Source organism: Anomalospiza imberbis, chromosome 16, assembly GCF_031753505.1.
Source record: "Anomalospiza imberbis isolate Cuckoo-Finch-1a 21T00152 chromosome 16, ASM3175350v1, whole genome shotgun sequence".
NCBI lineage: Eukaryota > Metazoa > Chordata > Aves > Passeriformes > Viduidae > Anomalospiza > Anomalospiza imberbis.
The window spans coordinates 15,261,184-15,282,866 of record NC_089696.1 but is presented as its reverse complement, the minus strand read 5'-3'; the positions used below and the strand labels follow the sequence as shown (position 1 = coordinate 15,282,866).

General features: G+C 48.4%; 1 protein-coding gene across 1 annotated transcript; it reads right to left on the bottom strand.

Annotated features, from left to right (window-relative positions):
- Nucleotides 1-2,194: 2,194 nt before the first annotated feature.
- LOC137483852 (uncharacterized) lies at nucleotides 2,195-17,071 on the bottom strand. Its single transcript, XM_068207265.1, has 20 exons — nucleotides 16,974-17,071; nucleotides 15,060-15,421; nucleotides 14,534-14,663; nucleotides 14,307-14,400; nucleotides 13,261-13,411; nucleotides 11,670-11,832; nucleotides 10,859-10,984; nucleotides 9,811-9,879; nucleotides 8,841-8,963; nucleotides 8,395-8,550; nucleotides 7,748-7,801; nucleotides 7,311-7,528; nucleotides 6,356-6,432; nucleotides 6,102-6,212; nucleotides 5,329-5,415; nucleotides 4,488-4,595; nucleotides 4,172-4,293; nucleotides 3,745-3,867; nucleotides 2,861-2,903; nucleotides 2,195-2,726 (listed from the first exon to the last, which is right to left on the bottom strand). Exons 2-20 carry the CDS (start codon nucleotides 15,253-15,255, stop codon nucleotides 2,649-2,651), a joined length of 2,229 nt encoding a protein of 742 aa, XP_068063366.1. The 5' UTR covers nucleotides 15,256-15,421; nucleotides 16,974-17,071; the 3' UTR covers nucleotides 2,195-2,648.
- Nucleotides 17,072-21,683: the final 4,612 nt, after the last annotated feature.

Here is a 21,683-nt window from a genome sequence, read left to right as displayed (position 1 = left end):
AATTCCCCCTGATCCCCCTTTTCTCCAGGCTGAACTTCCCAGCTTCCTCAGGAATTCTCCAGCCCCTCCACATCTCTCTTGTCGTGAGGGGAAAATCAAAAAGCGGGGGAAAATGTGGGGAAAAAAAAAAAAAAAAAAGAAAAGTGAGGGAAGTTTGGGGAGTGCCCTGCTGCAAAGCTTCTCCTTTTGGGATCCCCCTTTTCTCCAGGCTGAGCCCCTTCCCAGCTCCCTCCTGCCTGGGCCATCCCAGGAATGTGCAGGCCCCAGTTCCAGAGGGTTTTCCTGGAGATCAGGCACCAAGCACAGACTGCAGCAGCAGGAAGCTGCTGGGTGAGGGTGAAGGGCTGGAAATGTTCCTTAAAAATGCTCAGGGTGGGTTTCTATTCACTGCACTGGGAGTAAGGGAAGAGATTGGAGACAATTAATTAGAAATGAGAGCAATTAATTAGAAATGCGAGCAATTGGTGGATGAGGAGGGTCCCTGGGAGCCCCTTGGTGCTGCCCAGAGCCAGCACAGGTGACACTGCTGCCCCCAGGGAAGGCAGGGACAGCCTCCCTGGAGCTGGGGAGGACATTCCCACTCCAGACTTTAGGGAAAGCCCTTAAATTCACAATTTTCCAGGTGAAATTCACAGTTTTCCAGGTGAAATCCACCCTTTTTTTCTTTTTCCAGGTGAAATCCACCTTTTTTTTTTTTTTTTCCAGGTGAAATGTCACCATTTTTCCAGGTGAAATGTCACTTCCCTGCAGCTCTGCTCCCTGCCTGGCAGCCCTGCTGAAGCAGCAGAGCTGTGTCTGCTCCAGCACTGGGACGAGGCAGCTCCAGGGCCCCATTTCCTGCTCCAGAGGCCACTTTTCCATTTTTCATGAGCTCTGCTCCTCTCCATTTCACCTGGAGCAGAGCTCAGCCTTCCTTCAGGACCACTCCAGGCCCAAAGGGAAGGGCAGAGCTCCAGAAAAGGTTTTTTCTCATCCATAAAAGATTAAATCATTACCTAAAGGATCCATAGGGTTGCTCCAAGGCATTAAAATTCAGCAGGGATCAATAATGGAGAAGTGTTTGCTTACAGGAAAGAAGCACTTCCCAGATTTTCTGTGCCAAGGGGGAGAAATCCAGGCTGGAAGGGGACCTGCCCTAAATCTGTTCCCACTCCCTTTTTGGGGTTCTGGGATGGGGGGATCTGGAGGAAGCTCAGCCTGGCCCAGTCCAACCCCAAGGCAAAAATTCAAACCTCAAAAAGAAACCCCAAACCAAAAACCCGACACTCAAAGGAAAATCTCAACTCCACAAAAAAACTCTAAATCCCCAAAATCCCTCAACTTCCTAAAAACCCCTAAACTCCCCCAAACCCCTCTCAACTCCAAAAAAATCCCACCCCCAACACCCTCTCAACATCCTAAAAAAACCTCAATCCCCAAAGTCCCTCAACTTCCTAAAAAAAAAAAAAAAAAAACATAAACCCTCGCCAAAATCCTCAGCTTCCTAAAATATCAACCTCCCAAAAAATCCAAAAACCCAATCCCCCAACAAAATAAACCTAAAGCAAAAAACCCAAGGAGGCAAAAAAACCTCAAAGCCAAAAAAACTCAACCCCCCCCCCCCCCCAAGAAACAGGACCCAAATAGCCAATAAAAAACCCCAAAATAAAAATACCCAAAGAAACCAAACCAAACCAAACCAAAAAAAAAAAAAAAAAAAAACAAACAAAAAAACAACAAAAAAACCAAGCCCTTTACAAAATCCAACCCCAAATCAATATAATAAATAACCAAAAAAATCCACCCAAAATGTCAAGGTAACAATGGAACTTGGGCAGTTTTAATGAACAAGGGGTCAAATTTCCATCCAGGTGCATTTTTTTGGTAGGAAATTTGGGCTACCAAGAGCTGCAGAAGCCCCCAAACCCCTGGAAATGTGCAAAGTGCCCTTGGGCACACGTTGAGGTTTGTTTTCCTGCCTGCCCAAGCAGTGCACAGAGGGATCCCAAAGGGGCAGAGCCCAGCCCAGGCTCCAGAGCTCTTTCCCCTGCCCAGGGCAGAGTGAACTCCAAATTTCCCCTAGAATTAGGATTTGGGAAATGCACAGAGCCACCTGCACCCATCTAAACCTTATTTTCAGCAGGAAATAAAAGCCCAGCCTGAAAGCTGGATTATTTCCAAATAAAATCAGCTCTCCACTGCCCCACACCGGGGCTGTCTGAAGAAAATAAAGCTCAGGTTTATCCTCCAGCCTCTTGGTTTAGAATGGAACCCAAAATCAGAGCTGTGCAAACAGCACTTGACCCCAAACTGCTGCAGAGGGAGTTTTCAGCTCCCTGTTTTCCTGGCTTAAGCTCTTCCCTCTCAGCAGTTGCCTCTTCCAACAGGAGGAAAAATTCTTTGCTGCTTCCTGCTCCATCCGTGTTTCCCTGGTTTTGTCAGCTTCTGAAAACAACTCCAACCTGCTGCCTCTTCCAACAGCTCCTGAATATGTGGAACTGCAAACTGCAAGAAACTCCCCAAATGTTCTGTTCCCACTCCAGAGCCAGTCCCAGTTGTTAGCTGACTCTTCCTGGAGGTGACAACCAAAGCAAACCCAAGAACTCTCCAGGAAGAGATTGCTTGGATGAAAAACCAACTGGAAAATATTCCTGATGATCTGGTCCCAATTAGAGCATCCCAAAAGCACTGACGAACTTGGAAACTTCCTGGTGAGCTGTGGTGCCAAAGGGGAGCTGCCCCAACCCCTGGGAAGAGACAAGACACAATTAATCCCCTTCAGGAATGGTTTTTTAATACAAAAACCACTTCAATATTTAATTGGTAAGGGGTGTGACTGATCTGCATTGCTGATAAATCCTACAAATATTGGGATACTCACTGACTCGTGGAAAAAGGTGCAGAGCTGCTTTGCCCAGGGACATCTGAAAGAGAGAGAAATTCCCACTCATTCCCTCCCAGCTGGCCACAGGTGCAGGCACTCCTGGCTTTGCATGACTCAAACACCTACAAAAACCCAACACACACAGCTCCAAAGCCAAGGTGATTCCAGATTTATGGGAGAATGACTGGGGGGAACCCCAGGATTTGCAGGTGGTTCTGGGGCAGTCCCAGTGGGACAATGCCAGGATTTCAGGTGGCTCTTGAGTTGTCCCAGTGGGACAATGCCAGGATTTCAGGTGGCTCTTGAGTTGTCCCAGTGGGACAATGCCAGGATTTCAGGTGGCTCTGGGCAGTCCCAGTGGGACAATGCCAGGATTTCAGGTGGCTCTTGGGTAGTCCCAGTGGGACAATGCCAGGATTTCAGGTGGCTCTTCGGTTGTCCCAGTGGGACAATGCCAGGATTTCAGGTGGCTCTTGGGTTGTCCCAGTGGGACAATGCCAGGATTTCAGGTGGCTCTTGGGTTGTCCCAGTGGGACAATGCCAGGATTTCAGGTGGCCCTGGGCAGTCCCAGTGGGACAATGCCAGGATTTCAGGTGGCTCTTCGGTTGTCCCAGTGGGACAATGCCAGGATTTCAGGTGGCCCTGGGCAGTCCCAGTGGGACAATGCCAGGATTTCAGGGGGCCCTGGGCAGTCCCAGGGGGACAATGCCAGGATTTCAGGTGGCTCTTGGGTTGTCCCAGTGGGACAATGCCAGGATTTCAGGTGGCCCTGGGCAGTCCCAGTGGGACAATGCCAGGATTTCAGGTGGCCCTGGGCAGTCCCAGTGGGACAATGCCAGGATTTATTTCAGGGGACCCTGGGCAGTCCCCAGTCACTCACAGGTGCAGGTTCTCTATGACCACGTTGAGGCTGAAGAGCCCCACAGATTGCATCCTCTTGTGTCTGCAGGTCAGGAACAGGCACAGGAACTCCCCCACGTACTGGGGGCCAAGGTTCTGCCACCTGGACAACAAAATCACAAGGATTGAGGCACTGGAAGTTCACTCTGGCATCTGGGAGAAGGAGCCAATTCCCACATGCAATGGAATCTCATCCAAACCCAAGCCAGGAGATTCTCCCAGCACTGCTGGAAGCCAAGGGGGGCTCTCCCAGGGACAAGGGGAGCAGGGCCCCCTCTTTTCCAGCAAATCACTGCTCCCTAGAACCACGATGAAGGAACTCCACTCCACCTGAGCATTGCCCAGATCTGCAGCCCAGGCTATCCCTCTGCTGCATTCCCAGGCTCTGGGAGCAGGGCTGCACTCACACTCTCAGCATGGTGGCTTCCTCACGGCTCAGGTCCCTCAAAAGCAGGCTGGCAGTGCCACACAGGATGTGCTCCTCACAGGAAAGCTGGTCCAGCAACAGCCTCAGAGCCCAGAAGTTTTTCTAAGAAGAGACAAAATATGATTTAACCTCATTCCTGCCAATCATTCCTGCAAATAATAATTAAAAAAAAAAAAATCAAAGCAAAGTCAAATTAGATGTGGCTTAAACTTCCAGGATGTGTTTTCATCATCACAGAGATTTTAAACATTATTTGCTTTCTTCTCTTAGAACAGGAATCAGTTTCTAGGACTCACCCCAAAAGCCAGGACTATCTCTAAGAAGGAAGTCAAGTGGGGAAGGTCACAACAAAGCATCTGCTGCACTGCTTGCACTGCCAGGACGAGAGAAGCCTCGTGGTGCAGCTACACAAAAGACAATAACAAGGAAAGAAATTGATTTAACAGCTGCTTTCCCTTTATTTATCCACTCAAACCAGCACTGGGTCATTCCAGTTCAGCCAGAGAGCTTGGAGGGCACACAAAAAATCCACAAGAACCTTATCAAGAGTTAAAAACAGGGGTTTTATTTCTGGTGCTCTCAAAGTGCTCACATAAAAGTGAAATCTCACACAGGAGCAGAAGTAGAGAATCAAAGGGGAAAAAAAATCCAGCTCAGGAGTCACATCTTTGGAGAATAAACTAAAATTTCCTCCAAGAAAATAAAAAATAATGAGGCAGCTCCTTAGATGACTGCATTGAATATGGAATGTTTTTCCTGCTACCTACAAACAAGTTCCACATACCTGAAACCCTTAACTGCAAAGAAATTTAGAACTTCTGGGCAATTCTGAGTTTTGAGAAGCCCCAGTGTCTGTTTGAGCCAAACCCTGAGAGAAGTTAATAAACAATCAATTATTCCCAGCCCTCCTCCTTTATAAATCCATACATTTGGACAGGGATAAAGATTTCTCCTGGCCTGAAGATGTGCAGAGCAGGAGAGACCCTGACTTCTCCACCTTCATATCTGCTCCAGAGTTTAGACTGCTAATCTTTAGCTGAACATCCCCCAGAAAATCTTCCAGGCCCCTCTTAAAAGCTTTTAATAACCCAACATTTCTCAGTGCTGGGGATAAATTCCTTTGCTGTCATCACTCACCTGACCAGAGAAAACAGCAGATGGTAAAGAGACATTAACTCCAGACTTGAGATCCTCCAGAAAGCTGCCACTGGCTGCCAGCACGTTCTGCAAGGGGACAGTGAGGGACAAGGATGGCAGATCCTCCCCAAACCTGCCAGAAATGGGGTTTCATGTGCTTTTCAGTGACTCCTTCAGCATTTCTGCAGAGGATGGTGCCTGTTCCACATCATACTCAAGGGAAGCTGAGGCTCTGCAGCACCAACCAAACCCTATTAAAAACTCTTCTTTTTTTGTAGGGCTGAGATGGAAAAATCACCTTGTGCCAAGCCCTGCCATGGCAGGGACACCTCCCGCTGTCCCAGGCTGCTCCAAGCCCTGTCCCAGCTGGCCTGGGGCACTGCCAGGGGCAGCCACAGCTTCTGCAGGAATCTGTGCCAGGGCCTGCCCACCCTCCCAGCCAGGAATTCCTTCCCCATCTCCCATCTGACTCTGCCCCTGGCAGCGGGAGGCCATTCCCCCTGGCCAGGCCCTTTCTGATCTGATCCATCTCACATGAACAGATCCAGAACCAGTCCCAGGCCTGAGCTGGGAGCAGGGGGAACTCATTTCCAGCTGCCTTTAACACTCCTGAACCCCCACATGCTGCAGAGCCACCCCTGGCACAGGAGCACTGGATGAGGCACTGGAAGTTAACTCTGGCACCTGGGAGAAGGAGCCAATTCCCACATCCAGTGGAATCTTGTCCAAACCCAAGCCAGGAGATTCTCCCAGCTCCCAGAACTGTTTGGTACCTCTTGGAAGCCAAGGGGGGGCTCTCCCAGGGCTAAGGGAAGCAGGTGCCCCCTCTTTTCCAGCAAATCACTGCTCCCCAAAATCATGATGAAGGAACTCCAACACTTGGCCTAAAAAACAACAGAACATTTGTGTTACAAAGTGAAATCTGTGCAGAGGGATGAATTATTCAGAGAAAAAAGGGGTCAGAGCAAATCCTTGCCCTCTCAAGGAGTGGGAACAGGAGAGAAGAGGGAATCTTGGCCTCACTCACGTTCCTGTAGAGTGCCTTGCTGCTGTAGAGCAGTTTGAGTGCCTGCTTAATTAGCACTGTGTTCCTCAGGGGAGAGCCTGCAGGGATGGAAATGAAAAGAATCAAAGCCAGATCCTACACACCCCAAATAACTCCACAGCAGGAACACAACCAGGATATTCACTTGGTTACAGGCTTGTTTCTGCAGAGCCAGCAAGTGTTTAGAGCTGTTTTACACTGGTTTGTTGGTGGAATAGATAAATATCAGCTACAAACCACAGTTCTGGAAAGCTGCAGAGTCTGCACACAATCCAGACTGAGCTTGGTGATCCCAGAGAAGTGTTTGTTGTGGACATCACACCACACCGAGGGATCTCACACTTCCAAGAATTCTGCCAGTAGGGAGCAACTCCCAGATAAATCTTTTGTGGCAGAAGACACCCTGAGAAGTGACAAAGCCCAGGACAGGTGAAGACAATCATCAGAGGCTGAGCTCATGATTCTGATGATGAAACACTGCCCATCAGGAGGTTTTCTCCTCAAGGTCATGGCTGAGACATAAAGCCAAGTCTCCCACTGACAGTGGCAATGCTGGGAGGCAATGGAGACCTCTGGATTTTCTTTTACCAGTTTCTCTTGCTTTGCTTTCAGCAGAAGCTCACAGCTGACAAAATGAGTGTTTTGAGCAAAGTGAAGTGAATAAATCCATGCTCCAGTACAAAGCCATCCTTCCTGCCTGCTGTTTTCATGGTTTGGTTTGGAAAGAACCTCAAAGCCCATCCAGCTCCAACCAAACACCTCCCACTATCCCAGGCTGTCCCAAGCCCTGTCCAACCTGGCCTGGGACACTTCCAGGGATGCAGGGGCCTCCCTACCCTCACCCAGTTGCCAGCTGGGCTCAGGGTGTCACTCATTTGACTGCCAGTGAAGAGCTGGAATGAAATTCTCAGTGAAGGAAGGAAGGAATGACACTTGCCAGCTGTAACCCAGGGCCCTGTCTCCAGCATGTCATTCCCAGAGGGAACACAGCCTGTCCTGAAGATCTTGAGGTAGACCTTGAACTGGCAAGGAGTGATCCTGCAGGCAGAGCAGCAGGCCAGGCTGTTCACAGGGAACAGCAGGGAATGGGCAGCATCCAGGAAATTCCCAGTTTTGCACAGGTAGAATGGGATCAGGTCCCGAAGGTCTCGGAGCCTGGGAAGAGGAAATGGAGATTTGGGTTTCATTAGGATGAGGTTTTTATAGGATTTGTGGTGAGATCTGATTGTGCTTGACCATTACAGAGGGGAGGAAAGAGAAGGAAAAGAAGGGAGGAAAAATAAGCGGAAAAGGAAAGGGAGGAAAAGAGAGGGGAAAAGGAAAGGGGAGGAAAAAGAAGGGGAAAAGGCGAAAAGAGAGGGAAAAGCCATTTACCTTTGGTTTTCATTGCACTTCACAGCTCTCAGGTACCGAACAACTTCCTTATACCTGGGGAGAAAACCAGAAGGTGAGAAGGAAGGGGAAGGAAGTGCAAAACTGTGCACAGGGCAAACTTTTCCTACAATGAAAGAAGCAAACCAGGAGAGCTTCCCATGCACGAGACATTGCAGAGCAGGACAGAAATACAGCTGGAAATAAATTCCTAGAGGTAATTCCCAGATTATCTCAGCTCTGGCAAAATAAAACCAGAGGTTGCTTTGCAGCTGAATTCTCTAAGTGGACTGGATTCTTCGGAATATTGGATTTTCTGGAGCACAACCCTCTGCAGACCCAAACAGACTCTTCTGGCTGCCTGCCACTTGCCAGCCTTTGACGAAGAGGAATTGCTTGGAAAATCAACATGTAAAACCTGCAGAGTTCATGGAGAGACAGAAATGAGCCACTCCAGCAATCTTTTCTTGGTCCTGAGGCATTCAAAAGGCTTTGAGAAACTTTAAAAAGTTCCTGGCCTTGTCGAGAAGAAAAAAAAATTAAAAAATAGTTTGTTTTGTGTTTCCCCATTACACCAAAGTAAAGAGGTTTGGAGCAGTCAAAATATAAGAATTGAATTCTCAAAGTGAAAGAAGTCAAACCAATCTCACTTTTTTTTCTCCAGCAGTTTCTCCACTCGAGCCTCCACAACAGGGAGTGCTTCCCACAGGTACGTCTTCCTTCCTTTCTGTCTCCTCTGCCCAGTGATGTTCTGGCCTTTTAAAACTGTGGTCAGTGACATGTGGTCCCAGGGCAAAACATTCAAGCTGGAAGGATAAAAATAATGTAATTTTAAACTGTGTTTTGTTGCACTCTAATTAGCTCCTTTAAGGATTGTGAAGTTTGATGAATAAAACCTTTTGGGGTTTAGTGCTCAGTTCTGGGGTAAAGGAAGTAAATTTAGGGAGAACAGCTCAGTCATGGCATCAAACAACAAACAGGGAAAGCAGCAAATAATGAAATATTCCTCTAAAATGCTCCCACTTTTATTATTATCAGGGAAAGAACATTCCACAGGCAGCTGGATCCAAACATACTCAGAGGCCCAAGAACTCACCTGTTTGAGAAAGCAAAGCAGTGGCAGGGAAGGGATATGGACTGGAAAAACTCAACAAACTTTTCATACAGCATTTTTGGGAAGTCACACAACACCAGCATCCTCTGAAGTTGGGTTGTGATCCTGTGATTTGAAAAGAAAAATAATTCAAAAAGGGTATTTTAAAATGAGGTGAGTTACTAACAAGTTGTCTTTTTTAATCATATGGGAAACTGCACAAGTTTGGAGGTGTTTTGTTTTTTGGATCTGTATTTGAATTTCTGATTCAAGTTTTGTAGTGAGTAATGAAATTATTATTGTGCTGTTATTTTTAAAACCAAGGTTCTGTAGGGTTTAAGCTTTAAAACAAAGGTCTCCAAGGAATGTGTACAGCAAACACTTCAAACTGTGCTGGGCCTGAGCTCCTGCACCTTCCCTGCTACTGGAACCATTTTTGTATTAATTGATAAGTGGAGATAAATAAAGAACAGTTTACTCTTTAAAATGTTGGCAGGGAGGTAAAGACAAACTTTTCCCTTTTTTGTTCCAAGTAAGAAATTAAAAAAAAAAAATCAAGAATAGCAATGTAAAATGAGAACTGCTGTAGGATTTAGGTTGTACCTGTCATTAGTTCCAGAGAAGGTGAGACTATAGAACTGGGTTGGAAAGAATTTAATTCTTCACTCATCAACCTTCTGTGGCAGGTGAATTTGGGGGGGAAGGTGAAGGATAGAGCTAAAATGGGAAGTGAATTAAGCCAAGGGAGCCGGGTGTCCTCATTCTCCAGCCTCTGGAGAGCTTTTCCATGCTCCACCCCAGGGCAATCCTGCCAGGATGCTGCTGTGACCTCTCCCAGCCACTGTTTACTCCTTGGTGTAACACCCACAACCTGCTCTCACCTGCCACGTGCCTCTGAACAGAAGATTTGTCACCTGAAATGCATTTTAAAGCCAAGCAGAAAGTCTGCAGCCAGCAAGGAAACCAATCTTACCTCTGGAACAGAAATGGGACAGCAATCCTTAGGGAAGCAGTGTGGCCAAGGTTCTGACAGCTCCTAAGCGTGGAAGAAATCAGCACTAATTAATGCCTGGCTCCCCTTCCTGCCTTTTCCCCTTCTCTGTACTCAACTGTTGAATAAAACACTTTTTAACGAAAAATCTTGGAAGCTGGCATGCTGAAAAAAATTCCTGCAAAGGCTGAAACAAGTGCTGAAGTGCAAAACACGGTGCAAAATTCCCAGATAATAAATGCAGCCTGCTCCTTGCAAACCTGGATCACTCCTCAGCAGGAACTGCAGGGGAGCTGCTGTTTCAAACCAATCCAGACATCATTTCCTTCTCTTTTACCAAAACTCCTGAATTTAAACCCCAAAATGTGCAGGTTTCACAAAACTCCTTGTGCTGTTGAAAAGTGTCTTGCTGAGTTGCTAAGTGTAACTTCGAAGTTCTAAGTTAGGTTAAATGCTGTTAAAGTGTTATTCCCCTTAAATCGTTAAGGTTAAGTTTTAAGCTAAGCTTAAGTTAGGTGTAAGTGCCGCTTCTTTGTTGAATTGTTAAGCTTAAGGCATAATTTAAAGTACTGTTAAGTGGGAGTGCTGTTAAGCTTTTAAGGCCGATCTCCTTTTAATCTTTGCTGTTCCCTTTGTCCCACACTGCCCTCGGTGGTTCTCGGTTCGTTTCCTTTTCTGAATGCCCGGATTAGGTTTGGTTTTGTTGTTGCTTGTTTTCCTTTGTTGTGCCTAAGCCCTCCTGTAAGCAGTGGAGCAAAACTTGCCAACCAACTTTGTTGTTTAATATTAAATCTGGCTTTCCCTTAGCAGGGATTTTTCAAATCATCTCAAACTCTCATTCCTGCTTAACTTTTCCCTCTCACATCCAACCTCTCCTTTCCCCCCAAATCCCACTTCTCCCTCTGTGTGTTCATCGGATTTTTACTCTTTCCTCACCCCTAAGAAACAAACCCCCGGGATTCTCTCACTAATTCCCCTCCCCTGGAGGAAAGAAGGAAGATCCCCCTCTCTCTGTGGGCCAGGTACTTACAGAGCAGGGTCTTTGTGCAGGGCAATCTGTTTAGCTGCTCCCAGCAGCATGACAGCAGCAGCTTTGGGGCTTTCTTGTTCTGCCTGATTTAAAAATCTTGTTACCAGCTCGAAAACATCAGAATACCTGAGAAAGTCAAGTGGCCTGTAAGATCAAGGGTCTGCAACAACGGACTTCCTAAACAAGTGGCAATTGTGGCCATCCCACAGCTTGAGAGCAATCAAGATCCTTCAGAGGATCTCCAGCACACTGAGGAGGTGCTGGCACAACCAATACTTTGGGTACTTTGAAGGTTTGTTATACCAGTGAAAAGGTGAAACTCATTCTAAAAAAGCAATTAGTAAAAAATCACAGAATCCCAGAATGGTTTGGGTTGGAAGGAAGCTTAAATTCCAACCCCAACACCTTCCACTGTCCCAGGCTGCTCCAAGCCCCGTTCAACCTGGCCTTGGGCACTCCCAGGGGTCCAGGGACACCCACAGCTCCTCTGGGAATCTGTGCCAGGGCTCCCCACCCTCCGAGGGAAGGATTCCTTCCCAATATCCCACCTAAAGCCACCCCAAAGCCCAGGCCTTAGCTCCCCACTTTCTCAGGTTATATTAATCAGAGATCATCAGGTGTCCTGCACAGCTCAGGAGATTTAAAGACACATTTAAGAGGGATTTTAAACTACAGCCAAATGCAATTTATCTTGCTGACCATACAAGTTCTCTCCACTCTATTTTTGCTGTCTCAGGTGCCACAATTCTGATTTATAACTCATTAAATGAATAAAAGTTGCCCTGACAAACCCAAATCTGTTGTCACTTACTTGTATACCATCTCAAAGTTCTGTGAGCTGCAGACATTGCACTGCCCTGGGGGCAATTTTGGCTTGCAGCAGCATTCGTGTCCTGGGGGACACATCCTTTCTCCTGTCAGGTATTTGTTATAGGCTACAGAAAGATCCCTGATGAATTTTTCTAGGAGATCTCCTGAGAAACAAGACAAAAAAAAAAAAAAAAGCATAAAAATTGCATGTTTTTTTCCGAAATAAAAAAAGAAAGTTCCCCATGTGAAATTATTTAGGAAAAAAAGTTACCCATGTGGAGTTATTTAGGAAATTGTTTGCATCCAGTTTTATTGGTCAGGAAAACTTTGTGGCTGAAAGAGGGAAAATTTAGGTGGGATATTGGGAAGGAATTGTTCCCTGGGAGGGTGGGCAGGCCCTGGCACAGGGTGCCCAAGGAAGCTGTGGCAGCCCTGGAAATGTCCAAGGCCTGGCAGGATGGGGCTTGGAGCACCCTGGGAGAGTGGGAGGTGTCCCTGCCCAAGGAAAGGGGCTGGAATGAGATGTCTTCCAGCTCCATTCCACCCCAAACCATTCTATGATTCCCCCAGATGGAGAAAGGCAGGAATCTGCACTTGCAAACCCATCCCTGGCCCAAGCATGGAAAAAGGCACAGCAATTTACTCCTTAAAAACTCCCTAAGGATTGGAGTGGAGCAGCCAAGCTGTTCCCCAGGACAGGACACCCCAGGTCCCTGGGGACAGAACACCCAGGACAGGGCCTGAGCAGCTCCAGGTCCTTGGGGACAGAGCACCCATGACAAGACCTGAGCAGCCCCAGGTCCTTGGGGACAGAACACCCAGGACAGGGCCATGAGCAGCCCCAGGTCCTTGGGGACAGAGCACCCAGGACAGGACCTGAGCAGCCCCAGGTCCTTGGGGACAGAACACTCAAGGCAAGGCCTGAGCAGCCCCAGGTCCTTGGGGACAGAGCACCCAGGACAGGGCCATGAGCAGCCCCAGGTCCTTGGGGACAGAACACCCATGACAGGACCTGAGCAGCCCCAGGTCCTTGGGGACAGAGCACCCAGGACAGGACCTGAGCAGCTCCAGGTCCTTGGGGACAGAGCACCCAGGACAGGACCTGAGCAGCCCCAGGTCCTTGGGGACAGAACACCCATGACAGGACCTGAGCAGCCCCAGGTCCTTGGGGACAGAGCACCCAGGACAGGGCCTGAGCAGCCCCAGGTCCTTGGGGACAGAGCACCCAGGACAGGACCTGAGCAGCCCCAGGTCCTTGGGGACAGAACACCCATGACAGGACCTGAGCAGCCCCAGGTCCTTGGGGACAGAGCACCCAGGACAGGACCTGAGCAGCTCCAGGTCCTTGGGGACAGAGCACCCAGGACAGGGCCATGAGCAGCCCCAGGTCCTTGGGGACAGAGCACCCAGGACAGGGCCTGAGCAGCCCCAGGTCCTTGGGGACAGAGCACCCATGACAGGACCTGAGCAGCCCCAGGTCCTTGGGGACAGAGCACCCAGGACAGGACCTGAGCAGCCCCAGGTCTCTGAGGGGACAGAACACTCAAGGCAAGGCCTGAGCAGCCCCAGGTCCCTGGGGACAGAGCACTCACCCCCGTGCCGCAGCTCTGTGTCCAGCTCCAGCAGCTCCAGGTTGAAAGTGGCCAGGACCCCAGCCAGGGCAAAGTTCCTCTGTGACTTCCAGAAGTTGCTTTTGTTGTGGGCATTGCAGTGGCACAGGGAAGGGGCTGTCCAGAGCTGGCACTGTGTCAGAAAATACAAAAAAACGGAGAGGTTGCTGGATTTTCGTGTTTCCCCTCAGCATTGAGGGAGGGATTATAATTAATTTTATCCTCCTTGCACCTGAGTAAATATTTTGACAAGCAACAATTTGGTATCATGGCAACCATTTCAAAAGAGACACTCATTGATTACCTGTCACTGCTGAGTCCTTCAGAGAGACCCTCAGGACTGGCACCCTCCCCACTGGAAGCTGGGAACAGAGCCCTGTCCTTGCATGTTCACCCCAACTTTGCCCACAGCTCATGCCTTCTGAAATTCACAAAAGGTCCAAGCGATAAACCACCCCCACACAATCCCCTCCACTCCTAACTCCAGTGGGGACAGTCTAGAAAGCTGACATGTCTCTAATTCATTTAAAAAAATGTCTGATTTAGTAATCTGATTTTATGAAATGCACTGTGTATGTTTACTCCAACAGCTGCCTGGACTAGAAATAAACCCCAAGAGAACCACACTTTAAGTAGTTACAAGGACCTGTTAATCAAATTTCCTGTATTATTCTCTTAGAGCCCCCAAACTCTTTCCTGGGAGGGTAGAATTGCTGATCCCTCATCTATCCTATTTCTTTGCCAACTTTAATACAGGTACCCTGTTATTGTGCACTGCTTTATGTAGCCTGCTTTGTTTTATCCTGTGAAATAAATAACTGTTAAAACCCCTTTCTCTGCTACCTCCTGTCTACTCAATAAATAACCCATTTGATATTAGACCTGACCTTAAGAACTCGTGAGCCAGAGTGATTTAGGCACAGTCACCTGAGCAGAGCTGCTGCCAAAAATCTGAGCCTAAGGCAGGGCTTGGCTAAAGCTCTCATTTGAGCCAGTTTTGTCTCCTGCAAGCTGTGCCCTGCCCTTACCTCAGCAGCCAGTTTGTCACAGATGTAGCAGTAGCACTGGTCACAAATATCTGCGTTTTTCCCAAGGGGGAGGCAAGTATCACTCTCTCTCCTCCTGCAAGGTTGAAAAACCAGAAGGTTAATGAGGAAAATCACACCCATACCCAGCTCTGCTGCTGCCTGCAGCTGTCCCAAAGGTAAATGTGGAGAATGGGAGCCCAAAGGGGATTGCCCAGCCCTGGGCATACTCAAAGGGGTGCGTGGGGCAGTCGTGTCTGGCGTGAGGCATCACATTGGCTTGTTTACAGTAGGTGACCACCAAATCCCCCTCCTCATCCACCAGTTCTTCTGATTTCTTCTCCTGCAGGGGAGACTTCTCTGCAGGAAAGAGCACGAGGTGTAAATCAGTGTAAAGGTAGCTCCAAAGTCCCTAGAAATTACTGACATTTACTTTTTGAACACTTTAAAGCACATTTTTTTGGGGATCTGACTGAATGGCACACAAAACTTTCATGAACTATCAAACCAAATAAAAAAGGACCCAGCTGACATTGAAAAGGTCCAGTCTGAGCTCAGTTTGAAGAATGTGAAAACTACACAGCAGCATCCTTTGGAGTAGTGCCATCAAAGATATCCCTACAAATTGGGGATTTCCTCCTGGTTTTATTCACTTGTGCAGCACAAGGACAGATTTCAAGCATAACAGAGAATTCATTCAATCTATTCCCCAAATCTTTCAGGGAACTCCAGCAGCAGCAAGGGAACAGCTCTTACCCTGTGGCTCTACAAACAGGACAGAACTCCCTTGGGTGCTCTCCCTTCCATCATCATCATCTGGGCATTGCACTTCATCATCATCATCATCACTGATCAGGATTATGCTCTCCTCCTCCTTTTCTGATGGCCACATGGCCACCAACTTCCAAACTGGAACCACCTGGCAGCCACCAGGGTAACACTGACTGTCCATTTGTACTTTTAAGGTGTTTTCTTCAACAAGGGAAGAAAAAGACTCCTCTGAGACCCAAATTCTTCTCCTCTGCTGGGTAAATTACACTAGAGACAGAGATGTTTCATCCTCAGTGCACTCAGCACCTCAAAACCCACTGGAGCTTCCATCCAGAGCTCAGACAACCCTGAAAATAAGGAGAGGAAAAAAGAAGAAAAAAACTTTAACATATGAGATGAGCTGTTCTTTTGGTGGGTTTGGTGGGACTGGCTGTGGAATGAGGACAAGGGGAATGAGTTCCCAGTGACAGGGAAGGGTTAGAGGGGATTTTGGGACAAATCCTTTCCTAGGAGGGTGGGGAGGCCCTGGGACAGGTTCCCAGAGAAGCTGTGGCTGCTCCTGGATCTATGGAAATGTCCAAGACCAGGCTGATGTGCCTTGGAGCATCCTGATTTAGTGGAAGGTGTCCCTGCCCATGGCAAATGGTGGGACTGGATTGCTGGAAATGATGCAATATTAAATTTGGGACCAATGAACGGGAATTGCTTTGGGTTTTGCATGTATGAATCTACAAGGTATCTAGTAAAAAGCCATCTGTATAGGGAGTATTTTCTGTGGTACATCCTGACCAGAATAAAATAAAGCCTGACACTCTATCACTATGTAGTGCTGGAAGAGTTTTTCATCCTTCCCGATTTTTGCTGACAGGATGAGCTTTAAAGTTCCTCCCATCCCAAACCATTCCAGAATTCCACAACAACAACTCCTGTTAACAACAACTCGGCTGTCCCTTAAACCTGCCACACCAGAAACACCCAGCACAACAACAACCCTACTCCCTCTCCCCTTCCCAAACTCCAACATCCCCCACCTCAGTCCATTCCCCAATTCCAACATCCCCCACCTCAGCCCATTCCCAAACTCCAACATCCCCCACCTCACTCCATTCCCCAATTCCAACATCCCCCACCTCAGCCCATTCCCAAACTCCAACATCCCCACCTCACCCCATTCCCCAATTCCAACATCCCCCACCTCAGTCCATTCCCCAGTTCCAACATCCCCCACCTCAGCCCATTCCCCAGTTCCAACATCCCCCACCTCACCCCATTCCCAAACTCCAACATCCCCCACCTCACCCCATTCCCAAACTCCAACATCCCCCACCTCACCCCATTCCCCAATTCCAACATCCCCCACCTCAGTCCATTCCCCAGTTCCAACATCCCCCACCTCAGTCCATTCCTCAATTCCAACATCCCCCACCTCACCCCATTCCCCAATTCCAACATCCCCCACCTCAGTCCATTCCCCAGTTCCAACATCCCCCACCTCACCCCATTCCCCAATTCCAACATCCCCCACCTCACCCCATTCCCCAGTTCCAACATCCCCCACCTCACCCCATTCCCCAGTTCCAACATCCCCCACCTCACCCCATTCCCCAATTCCAACATCCCTCACCTCACCCCATTCCCCAATTCCAACATCCCCCACCTCACCCCATTCCCCAATTCCAACATCCCCCACCTCAGTCCATTCCCCAATTCCAACATCCCCCACCTCAGCCCATTCCCCAATTCCAACATCCCCCACCTCACCCCATTCCCCAGTTCCAACATCCCCCACCTCAGCCCATTCCCCAATTCCAACATCCCCCACCTCACCCCATTCCCCAATTCCAACATCCCCCACCTCAGCCCTCCCCACAACACCAAGCGGGGAGGCTGTTACAGCACCTGGGAGGGAAAATCTCAGCACTGATTCCGAGGGAATTTTTCGCTAACAACGATCAGTTAAAGAAAACCTAGGAAGGATTTTAACTGGAGCAGAACTTGCCCGTGGCAGGGATGGTATTTAATGTCCCCCCTTCCATGCCCCGCTCCCTTCCCCTCCCTCCGACACCCCCAACGCCTCACCCGCCCCTCGCCCCCACAGCCCCCACAGCCTCCCCCGACGGCCACAACGCACCCCGCGACCCACCTCCCCCTGAGCAGCTCCCGCCGCCCGCTCAGCCCTTCCAGCCGTGCCGCTCTCCCCGGGATTGCCGGCGTTTTCCTGGGATTCCCGACGTTTGTTTTCCCGCTCACCGCGGCCCCGCTCCCGCCGCCCGCCACTCTTTGAAGGCCGCGAGCGCTTCCGGGCCGGGGCCCGCGCGCCGCTTCCGCCCTCACCGCGGCGCCTGAGGGCGGCGGGGCGCCGCCATGTTCGGTGAGGGCACGGGCTGCGGGCGGAATAAATAAAACCCCTTCGCGTAAAAAAAACAAAACAAAACAAAAGGTTAAACCAACGCTTTATTCTCCGCAAAATCGGCATCCGCGCAGCGCCCTTGCGGGCGGTGCCTCCCGTGCCTCCTGCACACCGCGCCAAGCTGTGCGGGAAGTGCGGCTGGGACAGGCCAGTGCCAGAGGAGTCCCGCAAAAATCAGCTTTGTTCGGATCGCGGGGAGAGCGCCATACCTCTGTGGGGCCTCTCGGGAGTTTCTGGAAGGCACAGCCTCCTTCTATCCGCGTTTTCCTGCTCTTTTCCCCCTTGGCAGAGGCAGTGGGGAAGTACAGTCCCAAATACTACATATTCCCCATTTAACGTGTATCCTCCCCCATCACGCGTCGTGTGGCCATTAATATTCCATTTAAACGGACCCGGGATGCAGTTCATACTCACAAATCTATGAAACCTGAATGTTTTTTTTCCCGGATACTACTTAACGCTACAACAAATCTGCTCAGTTCGAGGTTCTCCAAGCCCCACACCATTCCTCCAGAACTTTATTGGTTCTTTCAAACGTAGTCGTTACCAAATCATTACCACCCATTTCTCCTGTAATTACTTTGACCCCCACACCCTCTCCACCAGTCGCTAATTGTTTTTTTTAGTTGCCACATGAAGACCAATTTCTCAGCTAATTACTGAAACTCCCCCACACCCATTCTGCCAGGACCTGATTGGTTCTTACAGATAATTAGTTACGTTTTTCATTAGTGAAGACCACCCCCACACACCACACTCTGCGCTGGGGTTGCCCCAGCTCGAATATTTTGAGCAGTTTTGGTCACCAAAAGGTAGAATACCAAGCTATGGGAGAGCATCCGAAGGAGGAGCAGCTGAGGGAACTTGGGTTGTTCAAGGGATTGGGATTAGACCTTCTTGAAGGTGCTTCCCCAACCCAAACCATTCCAGAATTCCATGATAATCACAATAATTCCATGATAATCACAGTAATTCATAATTACGATTATCATTCCATGACAACCACAATAATTCACGAGACGGTCTTGAAGGTGCCTCCCAACCCAAACCATTCCAGAATTCCATGATAATCGCAATAATTCCATGATAATCACAATAATTCACGAGACGGTCTTGAAGGTGCTTCCCCAACTCAAACCATTCTAGAATTCCACGATAATCACAATAATTCCATGATAATCACAATAATTCATAATTACGATTATCATTCCATGATAACCACAATAATTCACGAGACGGTCTTGAAGGTGCTTCCCCAACTCAAACCATTCTAGAATTCCATGATAATCACAATAATTCCATGATAATCACAATAATTCATAATTACGATTATCATTCCATGATAACCACAATAATTCACGAGATGGTCTTGAAGGTGCCTCCCAACCCAAACCATTCCAGAATTCCATGATAATCACAATAATTCACGAGACGTTCTTGAAGGTGCTTCCCCAACTCAAACCATTCCAGAATTCCATGATAATCACAATAATTCATAATTACGATTATCATTCCATGATAACCACAATAATTCACGAGACGTTCTTGAAGGTGCTTCCCCAACTCAAACCATTCCAGAATTCCATGATAATCACAGTAATTCATAATTCATGGAATGATAATCACAATAATACACAAAACGGTCTTGAAGGTGCCTCCCAACCCAAACCATTCCAGAATTCCATGATAATCACAGCAATTCCATGATAATAACAATAATTGTATTCAGATAATCACAATAATTCCGATAATCACAATCATCCATGACAATCACAGTAATCCAGTCCCTCACTCCAGTTACAGCAGGAGCACCCAGCACAGGAGAGAGGAGCCCCACTGCAGGTTCCACGCCAGGGGAATGGGACTTTTGGGGGTGGCTCTGTGCAGGACCGGATGATCCCCGTGGGGTCCCTTCCAGCTCGGGATTTCCCCTGATTCTGTGATTCTGAGTTGTTCCCCTCCCAGCCCTGCTGGACCTGCCCACCCCGAGCCTCAGCTGGAGGAGGAGGAGATGCTGTCGCTGCGTGTCCTCACCCCAATCGCCAGCTTCTGTCGCGACATCAGCGAGGAAAAGCCGCATCCAGCAGCTGAGGCTTCCCCCAGTAACACTAGATGGTACCAGAGCTCCACACAGGCTCAGCCAGGACTCGACCTCAAGAAAAAAAAAAGGGGAATTCTGAACCAGGGAGAGCTGCGATGTCTTGATGTGCTGCTGGCACAGGGAATGGAGTTTTCGAAGGGGAAAAGCCGACGGGACCTGTGAATAAAATAAAGATATTTCCCGGTGTTCAGGGCTACAAGTGCAATGTGTTTGTGGTTAAAGTTGTTCAGCAGAGTGATGGTGTTACAGCACCTGGGAGGGAAAGTTTGAGGACAGATTCTGAGGGAATTTTTCACTAATAGGAATCAGTTAAAGAAAATCTAGGAAGGATTTTAACTTAAGCAGAACCTGCCCATGGCAGGGGGTTGAAACTGGATGGTCTTTAAAGTTCCTTCCAACCCAAACCATTCTGGAATTCTAGTCCATGGTTACATGTTAAAAATGAAGTGCCCTGATACCTTTAATTCTTATCCTTAATATTAGGAACTACTTAAACAGCACTGAGAATACGATCACCTTTTCCTGCAAGCAACTGCACACTCTGCCTGAAATATTCATGCATTAAAAAAAAAAAAAATCCCTCTTCCTGCAAATGAATATTTATTCCATGAATAATCTTTAAGATCTTCGTGGCTTTCAACACATTTGGGCAAAATGTTTCAAGTTTCTCTGCTTACAATGACAAAATCTAAACCCGACACCTAAAGAGGTGGCCTGATTTCAGCTCTGTGGGGCATTTTCTAGAGACATAATTTCCTCCCTCTTGCTGCCTCCTTAGCACTACACGGTTTTAGCAACCTTGAGTAACTCAACACAGCAATTTGGGGGATGAAATGAAGTGTGGAGATAGCAGGGAGAAATAACAACAGCAGAGCTGGTCCTTGTCCAGAAGACTTTTCTCTAAAACTCTGCTCTCATGCAGAAATTCCTGATTCTCTGCCTGTGGCAGGGAACGGTTGGGACTGGATGAGTTTTAAGGTCCCTTCCAACCCAAACCATCCTGTGATTCCATGATTTTGTGAAGTCCTGGGAGATGATCTTATGGCTAAATATGGTCAGGACTTGAGTGCTGTGCCTTGTCCAAGACACAGTGACATCGGTGGTTCCTCTTCCCAGATGAAGAGTTGGCGGCGGCGCCTTATTTTTAGTGGTGTGGGTGTAAAATATTGAATTTCACATCGCCTGAGCTCGGTCTGCTCTGCCCTGGTGGATTTTGTGCCCAGATCCAGCTCGAGGTCTGGGACTGACATCATGGAATGAGAGGATCCTGGAAGGGAGCTTAAAGCTCGTCCAGTTCCAATCCCAACACCTTCCACTGTCCCAGGCTGCCCCAAGCCCTGTCCAACCTGGCCCTGGACACTGCCAGGGATCCAGGGACAGCCAGAGCTTCTCTGGAATCTCTGCCAGAAACATCTCAAAACACAGCTAGAAATGCAAACAGATTGATGTATTTGACAGGTGATTCCCACATCCCTGCTTCCAGGAGACTCTGCAGCTGTTGGGACATCACCTGGAGACTTCAGCTCCTTGGGAATGAGCAGCTGAGGGCCAGAGGAGTGGGATTCTACCCTCCAGCTGCTGAAGTCAAAGGGAATTTCTCTCTGACCACAACAGCAAACAGACCATTAAAACATCTGTTCAAAAACCTTTCCATGTCCCGTTTACATTCACTGCTACTTCATTCTGCTGCATGGTTTGTACCTGGTGAAAGGTTTGGGATAGATCCCTGCACTGGAAAAGGCTCTGAGGATTGAAACCTCCAATCCCACCTGGGCAGGTGCTAATCCAGCAGCTGGGCCCACCCCAGATGACTCCTGTCACACCTCTTTTGGCCACAAAAATGATGTTCAGAGCTGGAAATGGAAAAGAGATTCTTAGAACTGAGCTTTTGGGAAAGAGTTGTGGGATTTTCAAGCTCTTTCCATGGGGTTGTGAGGGCATATCCCCTCTTTTCACCTTTGGGGAGCCCCTCAGTGCTTTGCTGTGTGGGACCAGCTCAGATTTCAGGGGGAAACAAGATTTAGGTGATTCTAATGTGTCTGTGAGGGAACAACGGGCCCTGTTTGTACCCTGGTGTTGCTGAGATGGGATGAAACCA

Bases quoted from the DNA above. Each gene is read 5' to 3' on its own strand.
- LOC137483852 (XM_068207265.1), bottom strand. From the start codon at position 15,255: ATGGACAGTCAGTGTTACCCTGGTGGCTGCCAGGTGGTTCCAGTTTGG. The intron at 10,985-11,669 runs GTAAGTGACAAC...TGACTTTCTCAG, and splicing joins AACTTTGAGATGGTATACAA to GTATTCTGATGTTTTCGAGC. The intron at 3,868-4,171 runs GTGAGTGCAGCC...TTTGTTGTCCAG, and splicing joins GAAGCCACCATGCTGAGAGT to GTGGCAGAACCTTGGCCCCC.